Source organism: Echiichthys vipera, assembly GCF_963691815.1.
Source record: "Echiichthys vipera genome assembly, chromosome: 3".
NCBI lineage: Eukaryota > Metazoa > Chordata > Actinopteri > Perciformes > Trachinidae > Echiichthys > Echiichthys vipera.
The window spans coordinates 29,427,848-29,450,410 of record NC_139828.1 but is presented as its reverse complement, the minus strand read 5'-3'; the positions used below and the strand labels follow the sequence as shown (position 1 = coordinate 29,450,410).

At 43.2% G+C, this 22,563-nt stretch overlaps 1 protein-coding gene across 1 annotated transcript; it reads left to right on the top strand.

The window, feature by feature from the left end:
- Positions 1-9,921: 9,921 nt before the first annotated feature.
- s100p (S100 calcium binding protein P) lies at positions 9,922-21,800 on the top strand (the record flags this gene model as incomplete). The annotated part of the gene is given in 6 exon segments (XM_083911568.1): positions 9,922-9,959; positions 9,961-9,978; positions 15,007-15,114; positions 20,874-21,044; positions 21,204-21,399; positions 21,516-21,800. Coding segments are annotated over 6 exon segments (816 nt in total).
- Positions 21,801-22,563: the final 763 nt, after the last annotated feature.

Here is a 22,563-nt window from a genome sequence, read left to right as displayed (position 1 = left end):
TGTACTGAATACAGTGGGGTTTCAAATTAAAAACAAGAGGTGAACATCCTCTTTAAACAAATCCCCATTGCTCATCATAAGCCAAATACATGTTCGGCTGAAACTGATGTGCAATCCAGACTGAAGGAGAGTAATTTCCTGAGAGAGTCGTAAGCTGCTGACCCCCTCTCCCAGAGCTGCATTCCCTTGGGGAGGAACTTACATGTTTTGAGTAAATTGTACAGTATATAGTGGAGATCAAACTTAGTGAACAAAGTATTATTCCTTCATTTATTCTGAAACACTTTTATAGTTTTTTTTTATTGTTCATAATTCTACAGAATATCAGCTGTGGCTATACCACTGCTGTACTAGCATGTTTTTTTATTTTTTATTAACCAAGGCACTTTTAGATTTCTGCGGGCTATAGGATTAAAAAATTAACAGGAAGTGTAGAGGCCACAGCTTTGAATGAGTTCAGCACATCTGCGCCCACAGGACATCACTACTTTCTCACACTGCTCTGGTTGTGTGAATTAAGATTTTTGTTGAAGTGCCGTGGTTATTTAAAAAAACATGCTAGGACAGCAGTGGTATAGCCACAGAGGAGATTCTATCAAATTATGAACAATAAAAAGATAACAGTATTACAGAATAGAGAAAGTATTAATAACTTGTTCTCTAATTTTGATCCCCATTGTATATATATTCAAGACACATTCAACAGTGGTTCAGACCTCTAGTCTAGAGAAAAGATAAAAGAAGCATTGTCACACAAACTGGATAAAAATGCTGAGAGGCAAGGTGAAGTTCATGACTTTGGATGTCTACTGTTGGTTTTCCCGAGCAGTGAATTTCCTACACCTGAATGAAATGGCTCCTCGGTCCTGGCTTCACTGAAGCTACGAGATAGTGGCTCTGTCCAGCTTGAAGTATTGAGTACTTGCCTACTCTCAGTGTCACCAGAGGGAGCTGCAACATTGTGCAAGCTGAAAGAAGGCTTTACAGTAGTGATGTCCAAATGAAGCTTCATGAACCATTTTCTTTGTTGTTTGAGTCCACTATATGGAGCTCTCTGTTCAACAAATGGTTGACAACTCAACTTGATCCGATCGTCCTCGCCTACGGGAGGCACCATCTTTTCAGACTTCGACTCTAATTTCCTCTTAGCAAAAAAGGCGTTGGGGGGAGGGAGATACGTCCGTCTTGGTGACGTTTAAAGAATTAGCCATATAAGCTCACATTGCTCCACCGCCCGGGACCTAAGCTAACAGAACACTTTACTAGATAAACGAAAGTGGGAGTCCTGTGTCTCTAGCGGAGACCACACTGGCTCATCGAGTTGAGTGCAGGCAGAATTTATGATTTATGATTTAAACTGATATTCAACACAGTACCATGCTCATAGACTGTAAAACACCGACCGTCATGGCCCAATCCTCCCGCTGCTCTAGATTATCATCTAGTGTATGTGCCATAGATAGTAGGCTGTATTGCAATTCATTAACACATTGTGTTCCTAAACCATCTGTTGGTTCAGTTGATCGAAAAACAAACCATCTTGTCACTGATGGACACACCACCACATGAATCACGGCAGTCCAGGTCGAGATAACGGAGTTAGCATGCTAATCCTGACAACTAGCCTCCGAGGAGAAGTGACGGCCAGAGGCTAACTGTCACTCAAGAGGCAGCGCCCCTAATTATTCATAAACTTTAACCTCCAATAAAATAAAAACCAGCCTGTTACAAAACCATTAATCCTCTTAAGTGTTGTCATGGAGATATGACCTAAACATACAGACGAGAATGTTTTTGTAATCAAGCCCTAAATAGGTTTAATTATGCTATGAAAAACGATCTGTTTAACATGGGGGTCAATGAGAAACTGCTCTATTGTGCAAACTGATCCTACTGGACATTCGGAGAACTGCAGTTTTTGGCACTTCATTATTGGATCAACCAGGAAGTCTGAATCACCATTCATTCAGCCTTTTTCTTTAAACCAAGAGCTTCATCTAGTGGGCTCAACAAATACAACTAATGCTTCATGAAGCTTCATGTGGATAATGCTACATTACAGAGTTAATTATCTTAAAGAAAGATGTTTTTTAGAACATTTAACTTAACATGACTTATGTTCCCGGGGAACACATTATATTTATCTGCATACAAAAAAAGCAAGAAACCGAGAACGAAACGTTAGAACGAAAGTACAGAGTGTTCAAGACAACACATGGCCTCATCTTGCATTGGTGTAAACTGTATTTCAAGTAGTTGCAAGTTTAAATTAATATCTTAGCATATCTTTGGTCTGAACCGGACTTGAAGAGCATCAGGTACGCAGGAGTGGAGCCAGGCAATTTTCAATGGGGTGGCCAGGAGGGGACCAGCGGTAATTTGGGGGTGGCAAAGAAATCACTATTATAGGACAAAAAAAATGTGTCCAGCTAAAACACAAGGGGCTGTTTTAGCACCTACACCACATAACTACATTATTTGGAATTCAGGCAGTGGTGGAAATGGTGAATTTTTGAAATCAGACTAAATCAGCTTCTAAAATGTATTGTTGTCTGAATTTGGTATTTAGAGATTAATATTATGAAAGCCATAACTTTATTTAAAATCCAACAATACTCCCAAGATGACCAAAATCCATCTTTAACTAGAATAGAAGCAATTAGAACTTTCTATCAATTGGTCAATTGGAAAAAAGTGCTGAACAACAACAACAACAACAACAACAACAACAACAACAACAACAACAAATGAATACTGCTGGACCATATAAATCTTCAGCCTTCTCTTCATTCAGAGTAATTACATTACCCTGTACCAATATTTTCCATAAAACAGCACTGAACGAAAAAATCACTGTACCTCCTAAGCCCTGTAACACTCCCTGCGGGGCAGGTGTAACCTTTATTTAACCACAAATACTGTACAAACACACAGTTACAGACAGAACATACAAAAAGAGACACAATCGATAGAAAACAAAAATCTGGCAAAGGGAACTCACTAAAGAGTGAGCTACATAATCAGGTCAATTTAAAAGCACAGACATATCAAGGAAACTGTCTCCGTGTCCTTCATTTCGGCCATGGCATTGTTTACCCTGCAGTTCTTCAGCCATTGGAAGCATTTTAGGGTCTTTCAGCTCATTGCTTTGCATTTTACAGTTTACATCTTTTGGTTCATGTTTTCAGCATCAGGCAGCTGTTTCCAGTATACAATCTCCACTGTATGCTGCAGATATTTCTCTCAGGAGTTGGTGGAGGCCTAGAATAGTTCTAAACTGAGTTGATCTCTCAGAACAGAAACAGGTGAACAGAAACATGACCCAAGATTACTAGTAATTTCCTCCATCATGTGTCCTTTGAACTCACAGCTAGTCAGGCTTAATTATTGGTGTTTTACTGAGAAAATGTCTCATGTCTTGGTTTTCTCCCTCCCTTTTCCTCTCCCACTCCAAGCCCTGTCATCAACCCTCCCCCTTAACCCTTAACCCAGTATCATCATCACACAGTGACTATTAATGTGAGCAGTGAGCAGCAGTGTCGTTATTGTGTCTGTCTCTCAGTCTGCAGACAGTATGGTAAGCATGCTGAGGGCTGCCCTGTCCCTGATAGTCAGAATATCATATGTTGGTTCAGCTTAAAGGACACTTCTAACATGCCATGGGATTAAAATACAAAATGAACATCTGCAGCCGGGAACCTTTTTGACTTCAGCAGCATTTGAAGGTAAGCTTGGACAGTGGATGGAATTAGAAAAGGTAGAAAACCTTTAGGGAAGCAAAGTCCTCTGATCATTTTGGTGTTCAAGAAGGTGTTTGAATACAATGCCCAACAGTTTGGAGGGCTTGGGATTGCTGGATAGGAGCGGAGTAGAGTAGATCAACCCCTCTGCTATGTAATGTCTGGATTTGCTGCTCATGCGATCTTTGCTGTCATTATGGTGGTTTAAAAGCTCCTTGCTACGATGTTTCTGCACAGTATTTCTGGACAGATTTAACTCTCAGTACAGGAAGTTTAGAACTTAACATGTAAACATTTTCATTAATCACTGTTGTTTTATATCAGTCAAATCGCGACATTTTGACATGTTGCCATTCTAAGAGGAACTTAATTTGTCTTGACGTCCTTGTGTCTAGTAAAGATGGCTAATATGGACATACAATCAATATTTTTTAATTGGATATACAGGCTATATGAAATAATCAATAATATATATAATAATTTTAATATTGGTCAGTCAAACGACTAGCTAGTATGGGTTGCAGGTTACAGATAACCCCCTCAGTGCTTTAACATCTTTTTACTCCTTGTTTAAGTTTAAAGGGCATTCATCATGCTCATTTTCAGGGTCATACTTGTTTCTACTAGAACATGTTTACATGCTTTAATGTTCAAAAAACACATTTTTCTCATTCTGTCCTTCAGAATATACATGTATTCACTAGTGATGTCCAAATGAAGCTTCATGAAACATTTTCTTTGTTGTTTGAGTCCACTAGATGGAGCTCTCTGTTCAACAAAGGGTTGGAAACACACTGAATCACCATTCAATTTAAACCAAGAGCTCCATCTAGTGGGCTCAACACCGAACACCCCCCAACCCCCCCCCCCCCCCCCCCCCCCGAAAAAGCCCAGTCTGCTCTGATTGGTCAGTATTTCTGTGTCCTCTGCATCTGCGCTCTCAGCGTCTCTACTCTGTCATTGCAGCTGGGGAATGACTGTAACGTCACTGTAGCATCACTTTCTACCTCTATACATCCCCAAAGCAATTTCTGTCAAAAGCAACTGGACTTGGTTATTTCTCTAGGAAGACGTTTCACTTCTCATCCAAGAGGCTTCATCAGTTCATGTACGCATCTGACCAGGTTGGGACTGGTCCAACTATCTGGTGTGGAGATCCAGGTGTTTAACCTCTCACAAGGCTGATGATGTCACTGGAACCCTTTGTGCTACAAGTGCCAGCGACCATCGTTGGTTGGCAGTTGGTTTGGACTTCGTTAGTGCTCTATTGAGTCTTAACGACAGCCGTTGGAGTCACAGGAGGCCATTTTTGAACAGTTGTTCTTTGAGCTTAGATTGTTGAATCTCCTGGGAAGGGATGAAAGGGCAGCATTGTAAATTGGAGATAAGTGGTGTCTCAGACCTCCTCCTCTGTTTAGCGATGGTTTCCCTACTTTTGCATAGATGGCTTCTTTTACTCCTCTTTCAAACCATCTGTCCTCTCTGTCCAGGACGTGGACATTGTTGTCATCAAATAAGTGGGCTTTCTCCTCACTTGCGTACATGAACTGATGAAGCCTCTTGGATGAGAGGTGAAACGTCTTCCTAGACAAATAACCAAGTCCAGTTGCTTCTGACTGAAATTTGCATTGGGGATAACGATGACCTGGACAAATGAGAACATTCTCAGGCCTACCTTTATACAGTGTAGTTGTGATTTCTGAATATAGGCTGTGTGTGTGTTTTTGTGGATTGAGAGTTTAGATTTTTCTCCAAATTTTATTTTAGTTAACCTACCGCCAGGCTACTGCAAACTGAAGTTCAGCTGATAATTTAATTACATGTACTAAAATGACTTCCCAGCAGTCTGGATCATTCCATCACTGTGGGGAGCCACAAAGTCTTGTTTGAACGATTAACAGCAGCTGTCAGCACCTTTCTGCCTTTCTAATGTCACCACCGTTAGCACTAATTCTAACACTATCAACAAAATATGGCTCAAACAAGGCAACTCTAATCCTCTCTACAGTATATAACACTGTTTTTTTCTCTGCCTGTGCTCTCCCATTCAGTCTTGTGTTAATATCAATGCATATCAATCATACCCACTTCAGCTGTGAACGAGATGTCTTTCAGAGGATAAATGTGTTCATGTTCATGAATCAAACCAAATATATGTTGTGGGTCGAAGGTTCAGGATGTCGCTTGGAACATTTAACCCGCTACACAAGAGGACACCTAAGCAAAATTGAGCTTACCACATTTACCCCTTGCTCCTGCCACTCCTATGCTACTTTCATTGTAAAGTATTTTGCCAAGAGCCCCATAAACCAACCTTATTTTTGTTGTAATTTGATAAGACGTATTTTTGAAATATGTAATATATTTACAATAAATCAAGTTTCCACAAGCAGTAAATATAGTATCTTTGCATTTAAAGCTGCAGTCCATAAGTCTGGCAGATCGTGCTGTCAAATTTAGAATGTTTACAACTCTCACGCCCCTCCCCGTCTACCACCAAGCTCCTCCGCTCCCTCCCATCGTGTGCTCGTCAGTGCGCGTGCACCAGATTCGCCCGTGTCTTCTCTCATCAATAAACTGCATGTAGTACACGCTACATGGAGGTAGGCTGGCTAACTTAACCATAGATAGCATCTGCTAACATCATTAAGCGCATGCCTACCTAAGGCTTGTGTCTGTGATATTGTAACATGCGCGAGCGGGGAGATGGGATCTGTGGCGTGTGCACAAACTGTGAACTGCGCTGAGTGGACAGGATGATACAAGCGCAGTGGATTTTTGCAAAACAAACAACAGGCGTCTTCAGTAAATATGATCAAACAAATGTTGCCGACTGCAACTTTAAGCGGACATTCTGCAGAGGGCTTCAAAAACTAGTCAAGGGGCGATTCTAATGTTTACCACTGTGTAGTTGCAAATATGCCTGGGTTGTACAACAGCACTAATATAATTATCTTTGTTCGTTCTTAAAGGGTAGTTTCAAGTCTGTCTTAAAACAATAGTCAGGTGTCCATATGCACATTGAAACAGGTTTTTCTTGCTGTAATCCTCCCTTCTGTACTGTCCAATAAAGGATCCCCGCCTAACATGCCTCCTATTTAATTGATTTGTTATTTAAAACTGGCCTTCTGCAGAATGTGTTGTTTGTATGCGGTTGCCAGAAACTTTAAAGGTTAACCTGTGATCTTGGAACATGTGCTGACAACATTCAGGAACCTCCTCATAACAATCACACTGTTGATTCTGAAGCAGCCAATCGCAGTATTTCCATGAATGATGCTGTCAGTGTTTATTTCACTTGTCTATAATAACTGCAGGTTGAGTATCTATTATCTTTAAGTCAGTTGCACAGGTGAGGTGAAGATAATGATGTTGGTAGCGTACTGGTTACAAACCGGCTTGGTAGTGGACGACATGCAAACGTTCTGACAGATTTGTTGTTTTTAGCTAAGCTAAACCAGATAATATGACATAAGAACAGATCAGTGATGCTAGTTGCTGGAAAGCTATTTGTGATAACAACCGTACTCAGCAGAAACACTCCACAGTGCGATTTAGGGAGACAGATTTCACTTTATGTTTAGTCCGAACGCACTGTAACAGCAGTATCCAGTGTGTTTAACCCCATGTGTATCTCCAGGATTGACTTTAGAGTGAGTTCATTTTACTGCATCTTTATTTTATAAACTGTATTATAGCCTTTTTGAATCTAAACAAAGCTGAACAGCTGTCAGACTCTCACTGTGTGTTCAGCAATCAGTCAGGTGGCAGAAGACAACTGCAGGCTACAAACATTGAAACACATGCCATCCAGATAACCTTCCAGAAACAGAACCATGACATCACTGTGTGTGTCTATGTGTGTGTGTGTGTGTGTTACAGGCATGCATGTGTGTTGGCGAGTCTGTCACAGAAAGCGGCAGCACCTGTGCCATCAGCACGCCTTCTGACGAACACGCTTTCCAGGAAAGCTGTGAGGTTTATGTGTCAAAGAAAGACAAGTGGTTTAGCTTATGAACTGCTTGATATGAAGCCTGTGTGTGTGTGTGTGTGTGTGTGTGTGTGTGTGTGTGTGTGTGTGTGTGTGTGTGTGTGTGTGTGTGTGCGTGTGTGTGTGTGTGTGTGTGTGTGTGTGTGTGTGCGCATGTGTGTGTGTGTGTGTACGTGTGTGTGTGTGTGTGTGTGTGTGTGTGTGTGTGTGTGTGTGTGTGTGTGGCGGTGTTGATGTCTTGGGATGCAGTAGAGGACACTATGTGCGTAAAATATGGCATGGGATGTATGGCCACATCAGAGAACATTCCTCTTGTGGTTTCAACAGCAAAAGACATGCTGCCCATGACCTTCTTAACAGTTGTAAGAAAAGTGAATAAATAGCTCTGTTTATGTGTGTCCACATAGAAGACATGAACCTTTGAGTTTATCATATTGGCTTTTTATAAAACACTTGTACACTTGGCGAATGCCGATGGCTAGTTTACAGACCTGCATACAGCAACATTATCATCCCATCATAGTTGCATTGCTGGCTACTTGATGAACAGACAGTGGGTCAGTATACAACTGCTATATTCAGTGTCTTTCCTACCAATGCCCATTTTCTGAGCTGCAGATTAGCAACCACCACATAGATATGGTGATAAAGGAGACCTAGCAAGCCGCATCGTCTACCTGCCAACTAGGCATCACATTGCAGACTCCACTCAACCAGTAATCGCTGTTGGGACGTGAGATTCTCCCAGGAAGTCATTTTAGGTTTAAAGCTGCTAACAGTACTGCTAATGGTGTAGCTGCTTTTGTGAGCCGGGGCAGCTCTACTTCTTCGTCCTCTCATGTTGGCAGACTGGATGCTACAGTGACTCACTACTACTCTCACTACTGAGATAGATAGATATCGTTGCAACACAATACACAGTCTACATACAAGTCTTTGACATAACATAATAACTGTTACTTCTTTGCACTGTTAATAATGTTGGCTCCTTTTTAAATGTTTTAAAAAATAAATCAGCCAATATCTTACACATTGCCCCTTTAAATGGTAACCACAATCTTTCTCAAACATTATGTGTTTTAGTTGCCTAACATTAACCATAGTTTATTTGCTCTACCCACAATCTTCCCTTAACCTGAAAGGAATGGTTTGACATTTTGCCCATTCACTTTTAAAAAAAGAGTTAGCTGAGAAGATCATTACTATTGTCATGTATGAGTATCAAGATAGAGACAGAAATTGATTGATTGCTTAGCGTAAAGAAGGGAAGCAGGGTGTAACAGCTAGGCTGGCTCTGCCATCTGGTAAAAAACTAAATATAGTTTGCTTCATCCATACATATATATTTATTTATTTTGCAGAATTGTGAGTTTGGTCAGTGGTGATGAGGATAGATGTTTTTGATTTGTGGAGAGGATTCCTGACTTTGGTTTTGTGTTTTGTGAATATCAATATTTTCATGTAATAGTAATAATACATTTTATTTGTATTGCACTTCACATTTAACAATCTCAAAGTGCTACAGAGCAGAATAGAAACAATAAAAAGTAAAATGAAAAATAACTAATAAGGTAAAAGGAGAACATCTAAAAGACATTTAGCAAAATGCTTCAGTGAACAGGAAGGTTTTAAGGTCTTTTTTAAAAGCACCTGTAGTCTGCAGGGCCCTTAGGTGGACAGGGAGGGCGTTCCATAACCTCGGATCAGCCGAAGAAAGGGTCCTCCCTGTCAACCAGAACACACATCCACACAGCCCAAGCACCTCCCACATCCATGCTGACAGAAGCTGATACAGCTGACAGATGCTGTTTTACAGTGTAGAGACCAACACCTCAGACAGAACAGGCAGGCTTCTTACAGACTTGTCGGTTATTATTTGGAGAATGGCTCCAGATGATAGACCATTGATCATTAGCTTGCTTTCAGATGAGTGCAGAATCCATTAGCACATTTTGTCATGAGTTACTTCGGTTTGGAACTTTTTTAAAGTCGTTCTCTGGAATATAATGTATAGTTTCAGTTTGTGACGTTGAAGGTCAAAGGAAAATCTTTGAAAATTAATTTTCTTTTTGTTGCATAGCCGTAACAGCCTGTCAGAACTTCCACAGTAAGTTCTTTAAATCAAAGCAGTAGCATGGATGATGGTGAACACGAGCCAATGGGTAGAGGTATAGTAAAGTTCAAAGTGTCATGTTAGCGGACAACTGCTCCGACAGTCTGACAGTTGACACCACCATCAGAAATCAGGTGAGCTCCATTTTTCCATCACTTTATCACTTTAATTAATAATAAATTTAAAGTCCAATACGAATATGACTGAAAAAAAATGTAAGCTAAAGTAAGTGCATTTGTTAAATAGGATGTTGGTGCTTGCAGTCCTTCAGGTTCAGGACCACAAGTTCAGGAGGGTTCAGATTTCAATTTTAAACTTTGATTCCTCACTACCCGTGTTGACATTTCCCACCCCTCACCGTCTTATCACCAGTGTAGATTTCAATGAACTCAAGCTGTTACTAAGCTGCAGCTAAGAGCTCTCTTGTGTGAAAAGTCCTGTCTGACAACAACAACAATCAGCCAGACTGCGTACATACACAGGATAAGCAAATATTGACTCAGGGCACCCGTCAGGTGGTCCATCATCCATGACCCGATTACTTTTATAGACTAAGTGTGTGTGTGTATGTGTAGTGAAGCGTGCCTCAGTCAATATTTAGTCCGGGCATGTTGACTGCCCCTGCTTCAGTAGCCAGGTGTCAACAGCTTCCTGATGTTATGGCCTTCTGTTTGTTCTACCTCATTTTGAACTCACCGACTACCTGTAAGTAATAAGAATAATTTGATCTTGTCTGAACACTTTTAATGGCAGTTTTTGCTACTCAGTGAGCTGCTAATTTATTGGAAATCTTGTATGTCAGAGGAGGGGTCAACGTGTTAAGCGGGCATGCATCCAGTTTGGACGTGAATAGTTTATCTCATTATTAACCCAGTGAATTTTTTAAAACTAATAATAATCCCGGTTTTAGAGGTCCTTCAGACTGTATGGAAGAGATGGACGTAGCTACCGTGATGTAACCCATTGGTTTGTGGACTACCTAGCCTCGAGTTTGGCATTTTGGGCATCGCCATCTATTTTTTTTGCAGCCATAAGTGACCATATTTGGATGAGAGGGCATGGCTGTGGAGAAGCGCTATACCGCTGTCATTTTAATGGCGCTAAACTAAGCGCTAGCACGAGTCATCCACCGCCAGTGGGGGGTGGACTCCCGGTGTTGACACCTTTCTTCTACATTTACAGTCCTCATGGCAATAACTCAGTCAGTTTGAAATTGGCAATTTTTCCAGGTAAGCCTAGCGCTAGCATATTAGTAGGCAACTAAATGCTGAACAAGCCATTTTTAGGTGACCAAAATGTTACAGTTATCTTTGCTAAACTGAAAACCCACTATGAGAGGGTCAATTTTTTAAGACAAACACTTTTTCCCAAGAGATTTTTGGTAACTTATGTATTTATATATACTTATATATGTTATTTAGGTATGACAACTTGTTGGAATATTGGGCTAACATCCATCATGTCAGCAGCAACACAACTCCAAATTGATACTAATGTCACTTTACATCTGTGTACATATGTGTGTGAGCAACTGTTTGCTACCAAGTTTTCCATTTCATCTTTATAAGGTGACACGATGTATATGTTATGTTAACAGCTTGCTGTGCTGCTCCCAAGACAAGGGGGATATGGATATACTGAGCTTAGCATCTTGGATGCAGCTTTCAGTGAACTTTCAGTTATTTTAATTTTTGACTGCATGATGTCCTTTTGGATTTGAACGCGAAGGTGGTTTCCTCTAGCTAGTTATAGCTGCACCTGCACTACTTTAGTAATGGGTGTTTTAGTTGATGGATAACAACAAGCAGCCCTTTAATGCCACCTGTGTTCTACCCAATAACATTATTGTTACATACATACATACATATATACATCATAGATACAAAGATACTTACGCTGTCACAATGCAGCTGCATCCATCTGCATCTGTAGTCTTTATGGGTTTCCTTTTGTAGTATTTCTAAACACTGGAGTTAGCATTATATGATGTTGTTTTTTCAGGTCTGGTTACCGTGTTGTCTGACATTCACAATGTCAGCTCTAAGGAGAGAGTGTGTTTTCCATTTGTGCAAGAGGTCTTAAACTGTAAAGGAATGTTAGGTTATGTATTTCAGACAGCGTATCCACATACCATTTCATGGTTGTGTGGGACTTTTTCCATTAGTTTACAAAGATAACTCTCCTTTAAGACAAATATAACACTCAAATACACACATGTAGACCTGTGTAGGTATGCAGTCAGTCATCAATCAAACCAACACATGCTCTTAGGAAAGACATGTGCACCCACACAATGTCAGCCCCACACTTGTTTTAGGTTACACACTTTTCCACACTTACAGGAAGCAAGTAGGCAAATAGATAGTCAGTCACACTGAATGTGTTCCTCTACAGACATTACATAGGAGCAAAGGCCACTCGGCAATAAATGATCCATGCTAGCCAGGCCGACCTTCCTCATTAGCTATAGGACATAACCTTTGTAAGACTTAAAGGTGTATTGTGGTAGCAACACACTTCCACTAGGTTGAGAGAATTGCAAGAGTTTGGCAAAAGAGTTTATAAAATCAATGAAGAAGCGACCGAGGTATATACTATATACTGTATTGATCAAGAATTGTATTGATCAAGAACCAAAAACACTGGATGCTACCTTTCCCATAATGCAGATCAACTTATTTCATTGGACTTGCCCTGCCTGGTTAATGCCCACATCGTTCAAACTCCATATTCTCAGTTTGTAATGCAGGCTTTCTGGTAAATATGTGTAGTCTCCAAACCCACCACCCATCACAGTGTCATTTTGTCAGACATTGGAAAGATAGCCCCCGGATTACACACAATCACAGGAAAATCAAATTAGTGTACCTTACAAGTTGAAGACCTTTTTGGAGAGGCTTGTTTCTCCACTACGTGTACAGCCTAAAACACATACGTACATATACACTAGGGGTGAGGGAAAAAATCCATCCACTTTAGTATTGCGATTCTTTGTGAACAATTTTTGAAATTGAGTCTTTAATGCCTGAATAGATTCAATTGCTTAATTTTAGTTTATGTGGAGGTAGGAAGAAGCTACCACTTTTATTGTTGTTCTACTAAAACAAGCATAAGCAAGAGCAGCAAAGTGGATGGTCCCTGATCTGCAGGGATACAACCTTCTGGCGGCACAGTGTTGTGGTGGTGGTTAGCACTGTCATCTCACAGCAAGATGATTCCTTGTTCGAATCTGGGCTGGGGCCCTTCTGTGTGGAGTTTGCATGTTCTCCCCGTGTCTGCGTGTTTTTTTTCCAGGTTCTCCGGTTTCCTCCCACAGTCCAAAGACGTGCAGGTGTTAGGTTAGTTGTTGACTCTAAGTTGCCCGTAGTGTGAATGTGACGCCCGATGTCAAATTAATAGGACATTACTAGGATTATATCTACCTGTGTCCCTTATAATTAAAAAACCCACTAAATTGTGAAGAAAAGGTCTTTAATGTCTTCTTTTTTGGTTTCTGGAAAAAAATAGATTAAATGTCCCATATTTGTACCTTGAAATAGCTACATTCTTGGATACTTGAGGAGCTGACTTCAGGACATCTCTGACTACATAAAAATAATCTAAAATGCTTCCTCAATCAATTTAGAGATTTTCCAAAGTAAATGTCTCTCAGTGTATGAGTCAACTTTTCCCCATGGTCTAGTGTCAAAAAAGTAAACAAAAACAAACCATAATATTGATTCAAAATACATATTGAATCTGCACCCAAGTATCCTGATCAAATTGGGGTAAAAGCACATCATCCCAGTCCTACTGCACACGCATACACAACAGAGCTGTGTACTGTAAGCTCTGAGAGTGACAAGGGGACTTGTATTGATGACTGTTGAAAGAGACCTGTTAAACCTGGGTTGTAAATAAGTGTGAGGCATGCTGCGCCAGCTCAGTGATGACACATGTACATACATTTTGTCAACCAGTGGGATTTTTTGCCTCTTTGATGTTATCTACAGTCTGTGTGCATTCTGATACAACTGGAGTATTTAATATTGTTGCATTAGAAATGCACTTTAAAGAGGTACAGCCAGTGATATCCTTAACTGATGTTAATCAAATGGGGCTTTTGAATCTTATTTATTAAACATTGTAGTGACTGTCTGGCTTTTTTTGTAATTCCTATTATTGATGTCCAAATTAAGCTTCATGAACCTTTTTCTTTGTTGTCTGAGTCCACTAGATGGAGCTCTCTGTTCAACAAAGGGTTGAAAACACACTGAATCACCATTCATACAGCCTTTTTCTTTAGACCAAGAGCTCCATCTAGTGGACTCAACAAATACAACTAATGCTTCATGAAGCTTCATTTGGACATCACTAAGTCATATAACATGATGAAATGTGTCCCCTGTATGTATTTACATGTTATGTTACTTTATACTTCTACTCCAATACATTTCAGAGTGAAATTTTGTACTTTTCACTCAACTAAATTTATTTGATAAATTTAAATACTAGTTATTTTGCCGATTCAGGTGATTAATGCACAAATAAATGTATGATATTGTGTTATATATTAGTACACATGTAGATTAAGCTACACAGCAGGCTATAAAGTAAATACATTTAGCCCAACGGGCCCTTATCAGCTGTGACACTAGTAATATGTACATTTATCTATCTGTAATTATCGATCCATGCATAATCTATAACTGCTTATCCTTTGACGGTTGCAGGGGACTCGAGCATATCCAAGCTTACTTTAGATCAGAGGCGGGGTACACCCTGGACAGGGTAACAGTCACACCTACTGGCATTTTAGTGTTGCAACTAACATAACCTGCATGTCTTTGGAATGTGGGAAGAAGCCAGAGGAGGGTCCAAGCTGCCCGCATGCTGTGAAACTACAATGCAAACCAGTGCATTATCATGCGACCCTTTAATGATTAGAATCCATTAATATAATATCCAGTATTTTGAAATTGGCCACTCTGCATAATAGTTACTTAATAATAAACATGTAAATGACAGGACTTGACTTGTATCAGAGTATTTCTACAGTGTGGTTTTGCTTCTTTTACTCAAGCAGTCCTTCTGGCTTACTTCTCCTGGCCAGCCAGGACAATACAGGTCAAATCCTGAAAGGTCTGTAGGGTTTCTGAACAACTTTCTCATATATTTTGCAGGTGGGTCAGCCCCTCTGGCAGCAAAACTGGACTCAAGCTCCTACATTCCTCAGATAGGATGTTTCTGTGGGCAGGAAGTAAAGCAACAGATGGAAGAAGTGACAGCAGGTATTGAACAGTGCTTTGCTTAGTTTGTTTCTATATTAACGCAAAAATATGTTCAATCTAGAATCTATCCCGAATAAAATGTAAGTGTGCTGGAAATACAAGGTTAAAATGTCTGAAAAGTAGTGATGTCCAAATGAAGCTTCATGAAGCATTAGTTGTATTTTGTTGAACCCACTAGATGGAGCTCTTGGTTTAAAGAAAAAGGCTCAATGAATGGTGATTCAGTGTGTTTTTAACCCTTTGTTGAACAGAGAGCTCCATCTAGTGGACTCAAACAAAAAAGAAAATGCTTCATGAAGCTTCGTTTGGACATGACTACTGAAAAGTAGTTGACCTTATGTTCGAATAGTAAATAACTGAAAGCATTTGTGGTGTGTCATGCTGCAGCGCACTGTGTTATTTCTTCTTTCCTTAAAATATAGTATTTGAGTACTTCTTCCGCCTCTGCATTAGATTAAAATCATGTGTGGACACCCACGACTTAAAGTGGAAATCTTTAAGATTTCAGTCCTGGATGATTTGGCGACACACTATTACTGATGGTCACAGGGGATAGTAAAACAAAGCAATCATTACAGGGTTTACAAGAACTGCCATCGCTTTCGTCCGGGCTGGGGTCAAGCCACCATCAGCTGCCAGGGCTACCTCATCTGGCCTGCTAGCGACAGCAGAAGACTGGGAGATGAAAGTTGACCTGGGGAAGCAACTGAAATTCCCAGAGTCTGTCGCCATCACAACACTGCGGCCTGACATGCTGCTTATCTCTGAGGCCTCCAAGCAGATCGTTCTCCTGGAACTCACTGTACCCTGGGAGGACCGTATCGAGGAGGCTAATGAGAGGAAGAGGGCAAAATATGCTGAGCTAGTGGAGGAGTGTCGGAGTAACAGGTGGAGAGCACGGTGTGAGCCCATCGAGGTGGGATGCAGAGGGTTCGCTGGCCAGTCTCTATGCAGGGCCTACAACATCTTGGGCATCACAGGGGCCAGTAAGCGAAGGGCCATTAAGGAGGTCACGGAGGCAGCAGAGGTTGCCTCAAGGTGGCTGTGGTTGAGGAGAGGAGAACCATGGGTGCGGTAGCGCTACCTGGACACAAGCTAGGGCCTGATCAACCCCAGCTGGGTCGCCTGGGTGAGAGTGTATGACGCTTGAAAGACCCGAAACACTCTGTGACCCCAGGTAACATCACTGATGATGTGTCTAGGTTGCATCAGACGATGTATTTTACAAGCTTCTGTCTGGAACAACCAGTGACGATCAGGAACAGACTGATTGACAACCGAGAACAGAGTGGTGGCAGCTGGAGAGACAGCGGACAGCCCGGAGAGACGGCAGCGGGGCAGGGAGGGGTAGCAGCCCGACCTGCATCTTCTGAGAGGAAGAACCCACTTTTCTAGCTACAGATCGACTTATGGAGATATAGCCCCAGGGATCCCCGAGAGGGGGGGAGGATGAGGATCCCACTCGGACAGACAAAAGGACACCGACACATAGCGACAGAAATACGACAATGAGTGCACAATGCTTTTGCGGCAAAGTGTGCAAAAACCCACGTGGCCTGAAGATCCATCAGGCCAAGATGAGATGCATGCAGACGGTACCTGTGACACAGCGCTCAGGGATCACCCCTGGTGAGACGCAGGAGGAGCTAGGCCCGGAGCCAAACCACAGTGCCCAGAACCTCCAAGTGACACAAGCCCCGAACCCATGTAGAACATCAGAACAGCGGCGGGTAAAATGGCCCCAAGCGAACAAGGAGAAGGAGTGGCTCCAGTTTGATGAAGACGCCAACACCATCTTGGGAGTAACAGCCAAGGGTGACGCTGATCGACGCCTCCAGACAATGACTACCATCATCATCAGCCTAGCAGCTGAGAGATTTGGACTGGAGGAGAAGAAAGCAGTGAAAGGCCCCTACACCATGAACAACAGGGCTAACAAGATCCACCAGCTGAGGCAAGAGCTGAAGAGCCTGAGGAGGAGGTTCAAGGAGGCGAGTGAGGAGGAGAGGGGTCCTCTAGCAGAGCTGCGTAACATCCTTCGCAAGAAGCTCATGACGCTGAGGAGAGCAGAGTGGCATAGGAGAAGGAGAAAAGAGAGGGCCAGGAAGAGGGCTGCCTTCATAGCGAATCCCTTTGGGTTCACAAAGCAGCTACTTGGGAAGAAGCGGAGTGGCCAGCTCACCTGCTCCAAAGCTGAAATTGACCTCCACCTCAGAGACTCCTTCTCTGACAGATCCAGGGAGCAAGATCTGGGCCACTGCCAGCACCTGATTGACCCACCTGCACCAACTCTGGACTTCGACAGAAAGGAGCCCAGCTGGAAGGAAATCCAGGAGGTGATCAAAAAGGCTAGAGCAAGTTCAGCGCCAGGACCAAGTGGGGTACCTTACAGGGTTTACAAGAACTGCCCAAAGCTACTCCACAGGCTCTGGAAGATCCTGAAGGTCATATGGAGGAGGGGAAAGGTGGCACAACAGTGGCGGTTTGCGGAAGGGGTGTGGATTCCAAAGGAGGAAGAGTCAAAGTCCATCGACCAGTTCAGAAACATCTCGCTGCTCAGTGTTGAGGGGAAGATATTCTTCAGCATTGTGGCCAGGCATCTGACTGACTACCTCCTGAGGAACTCATACATCGACACCTCGGTCCAGAAAGGAGGGATCCCACTGGTGCCAGGGTGTCTGGAGCACACAGGCGTGGTCACACAAGTGATCAGAGAAGCCCGGGAGAACAAGGGAGACCTGGTAGTGCTTTGGTTGGACCTCACAAACGCCTATGGGTCCATACCCCACAAACTGGTTGAGGAGGCCCTTCGCCGGCACCACATCCTGGACAAGTTTAGACACCTCATTCTGGACTACTACGACAGTTTCAGTCTGAGAGTCTCTACTGGGTCTACGACATCAGACTGGCACAGGCTTGAGAAGGGTATTATCACTGGGTGCACAATTTCAGTGATATTATTTGCGCTTGCCATGAACATGCTGGTGAAATCTGCAGAGGCCCAGTGCAGAGGTCCCCTCACCAAGTCTGGTGTCCGCCAGCCGCCCATTAGGGCTTTCATGGATGATCTGACGGTGACAACATCACACGTCCCAGGAAGCAGGTGGATCCTGAAGGGCCTGGAAGAGATGACCACCTGGGCACGCATGTGCTTCAAGCCAGCAAAATCCAGATCCCTGGTGTTGAAGAAAGGAAAGGTCACCAACAAGTTCCACTTCACACTTGGCACTACCCAGATACCATCAATCACTGAGAAATCAGTGAAGAGCCTGGGAAAGGTGTTTGACTGCAGCCTAAAAGACACGGCAGCCATCCATGCTACCAACCTTGAACTAGAAGCCTGGCTAGCCACAGTGGATAAGTCAGGCCTACCTGGCAAGTTCAAGGCCTGGATTTATCAACACGGCATCCTCCCGAGAATACTCTGGCCCCTTCTGATCTCTGAGGTTCCAATCTCCACCATCGAGGGCTTTGAGAGGAGAGTCAGCAGGTTTCTACGGAAATGGCTGGGCCTACCTCGAAGCCTGAGCAGCATCGCCCTGTATGGCAAGAACAACAAGCTGAAGCTCCCCATCAGCAGCCTGAATGAGGAGTTCAAGGTGGGCCGTGCTAGGGAGGTGCTGCAATACAGAGAATCACAGGATCTAAAGGTCTCCCAGGCTGGGATCGAGGTGAGGACTGGCAGAAAGTGGAGGGCAGCAGAGGCGGTGGATGTGGCTGAGTCGCGGCTACGGCACAGGGCACTGGTGGGGACAGTGACACATGGAAGAGCTGGCCTGGGTAGCAGCACAACACCTTGCTATGACAAGGCGCAGGGGAAGGACCGGAGATTATTGGTGCAGCAAGAGGTGCGGGCAGCAGTAGAGGAGGAGCGGGCCAGCAGGATGGTTGGAATGCGGCAGCAGGGAGCCTGGACAAGATGGGAGCATGCAGTGGACCGCAAAGTCTCCTGGGCAGAGCTGTGGAAAGCTGAGCCCCATTGCATACGATTCCTGATCCAGGCTGTCTACGACGTACTACCAAGCCCATCCAACCTGTTCAGCTGGGGGTTAGTAGAGTCACCAGCCTGCAACCTCTGCTTAAAAAGGGGGACCCTGGAGCATATCCTCAGCTGCTGTTCGAAGGCCCTGGGCGAGGGGCGCTACCGCTGGCGCCATGACCAAGTCCTGAAGGCCATAGCAAACACCATCAGCTGTGGGATTGGCCAATGCAAGCGTCTCCGCCCAGTGAAGCAATCCATCGCTTTCGTCCGGGCTGGGGTCAAGCCACCATCAGCTGCCAGGGCTACCTCATCTGGCCTGCTAGCGACAGCAGAAGACTGGGAGATGAAAGTTGACCTGGGGAAGCAACTGAAATTCCCAGAGTCTGTCGCCATCACAACACTGCGGCCTGACATGCTGCTTATCTCTGAGGCCTCCAAGCAGATCGTTCTCCTGGAACTCACTGTACCCTGGGAGGACCGTATCGAGGAGGCTAATGAGAGGAAGAGGGCAAAATATGCTGAGCTAGTGGAGGAGTGTCGGAGTAACAGGTGGAGAGCACGGTGTGAGCCCATCGAGGTGGGATGCAGAGGGTTCGCTGGCCAGTCTCTATGCAGGGCCTACAACATCTTGGGCATCACAGGGGCCAGTAAGCGAAGGGCCATTAAGGAGGTCACGGAGGCAGCAGAGGTTGCCTCAAGGTGGCTGTGGTTGAGGAGAGGAGAACCATGGGTGCGGTAGCGCTACCTGGACACAAGCTAGGGCCTGATCAACCCCAGCTGGGTCGCCTGGGTGAGAGTGTATGACGCTTGAAAGACCCGAAACACTCTGTGACCCCAGGTAACATCACTGATGATGTGTCCAGGTTGCATCAGACGATGTATTTTACAAGAGTACTTCTTCCGCCTCTGCATTAGATTAAAATCATGTGTGGACACCCACGACTTAAAGTGGCAATCTTTAAGATTTCAGTCCTGGATGATTTGGCGACACACTATTACTGATGGTCACAGGGGATAGTAAAACAAAGCAATCATTTCCCCATCATTCTGTGAGTAACTGGGATCTGATTTTATGCTGCACATGCGCCATGAGCCTGTGAGCAGTGAGAGTGAAGTAGTTGGTAACAGCTGTCGCATGCAGCGCTTCATGTAAAGTTCTGTTAACACGGTTCCACATTTTGCGGGAATTGGGCGGCAAGATTGCATACTAAGTAAATGCAAAGATTGACTAGGCACAAATGATAAATGTATTGATAGTTCGATACATCGGCGGGCCGATATTTGCGTTTTCTAGGTGCCGATGTGGGCTGCTGCATTGGCTGATTGGCTGATTTTCCCCCGCATTATTTACAGACATGCAGCTCCATGTTGCTGGAGACGCCTTTTTTAAGTTCAATAAATGTTCCTTTTTTTAAATTGAGACTCGTAACATGTGTTATCATCATTGTGTAACTGTAAATTGAGGGAGCGAAAGTAGTATCGGCTCCAAATATCAGCTCAAGAAAGTCCGTATCCATCATCGGCTAAGGCTGATGAAAAAAATTTAAAAAATTGATATCGGTCGATCCCTAGATAAAATCGCCCATTTGTAAATAACACCAACAATGTGTGAATTGATGTAGCCAGTATGACCATTGCCTTGTTTTGAAGATGCATTTGACAAACAATCGTGGTCACTGTAACAAACGCATTGCATTTCCTGTGGCTACTTCATAATAAAAGTTGGCATGTGTTTCACAAGTTAAATGCTTTTAATGTATTGTTAACCTTTTTTCAGATCCATCTACCAGAAGATTCGTGTATATGAGGTTCTGGACAAGAGGAAGACAGTGACGGCTCAGAGGGCAGGAGAGGACCGAGCCATACTTCTGGGCCTCAGCATGGTCATCTTCTCTGTCATGATGTACTTTGTCCTGGGAATCACCATACTGCGCTCTTATTCTGACCGGTAATAACACTTACAGATGTTTTTCCCCTGTGACTTTATTGTGATTAGTGATTCAAAACCTGTACATCTGCATATTCACACTTTTTGACAAACTAGACACTAAAACCATTGAAAGTCTGTTTGCAGCTTGCATTGGAAATAATTGCTCTTTCTCTACAGAGTGTGGACGGACGAGGCTAGCTGCACTATTGTGAACTCTACCATCGTGTGTGATGTAAACTGTTCCTACAGCTGTGGAGCAGAGTGCTGGAAGCGTTCCCGTTACCCCTGTCTCCAGGTCTTTGTAAGCCTCAACTTCTCAGGAAAGGTGGTACGACTGTTGCACAATGAGGAGACGCAGGACAGCAATCCTGAGGTCTGGACTGTGAATGGCTAAAACACTTCTTTAACCTCAATAACAGCTGGACTACCACACAAGCCACTATACAAATATACAATATCTTAATTTGTGTCTACTTTTCTTTCCTTCAGTGCTTCTACATCCCAAAGTGCCATAAAGACTATGCAGCCATGCATGTGATAGTCCAGAACATTTCTGAGCGTCTCAGGTCTCAACACACAGTTCAGTGTTTCGTGGACCCCACAGACAGAATGGACAGTGCCATCCTCACACAGATCTACAGTCGGGTCGCTGTCTTCCACTCCCTGTTCTGGCCAACCTGCACTTTGATTGGAGGAACCATCATCATTGCCATGGTGAAGCTTACCCAGTACCTGTCCATCATGTGCGAGCAACTAAACCACATTAAGAGGTGAAGGGTATGAAGGCCTTAAGTTCAAAAGGGAGTCCCTGTTTTATGGACATGGAGACAACTGAAGTACAAGTCGTTTCATGGGGACTGACCGAATAAAAAAAAAAGAGGCAAGGCTGAGACGTGTGCTGTATGTGACAGCTGGAATGCAACGATTCAAAGACATGCATAATTGACCGGGTAAAAGCTGCAAAAAAAAACATATTTTTGATCTAAATCCAGATTTGGAGATAAACTGATGCTTGTTTGCAACTTGACACTAGTTAGACCTGCTGGTTAGACCTGCTGGTTTTTAAAGCTCATTTACAACTTTTTGAAACTAAAGTCCCACATTTTTTTGATGGCCAGTCAGTAGTTTCGAAAAGATTTGTACAAATGTGATGTTATGTTTTTACCTATTCTGCGTTCTATAGCTACACAAAGCTAGTTGTTAAAGAAATAGTTCAACATGAAATAAGAGTAGTGCTTTTTTGCAGAGGGGTGAGAAGATTGATAACACTGTGCAACTGTCCATCAAATACTGTATGAAGCTGCAACTCATTAGCTTAGCCTTAGACTGTGTGCAAAGGTAAAAAGCTCTCTAAGTAGTTGAAAGGACACAGAGGCAGTTTCCTCCTGTCTTTGTGCTAAACTTAACAAACAGGCTTCTTGCTGTTAGCCTCGTGAGACCATCCTGATCTCGCAAGCTCCACTGTATTTGATTCGCAGATTAGTTTGGTAACGTGCGGCAGAGAAAATTTAGAGAAGGTTGCCCGAAGCAATCAGTG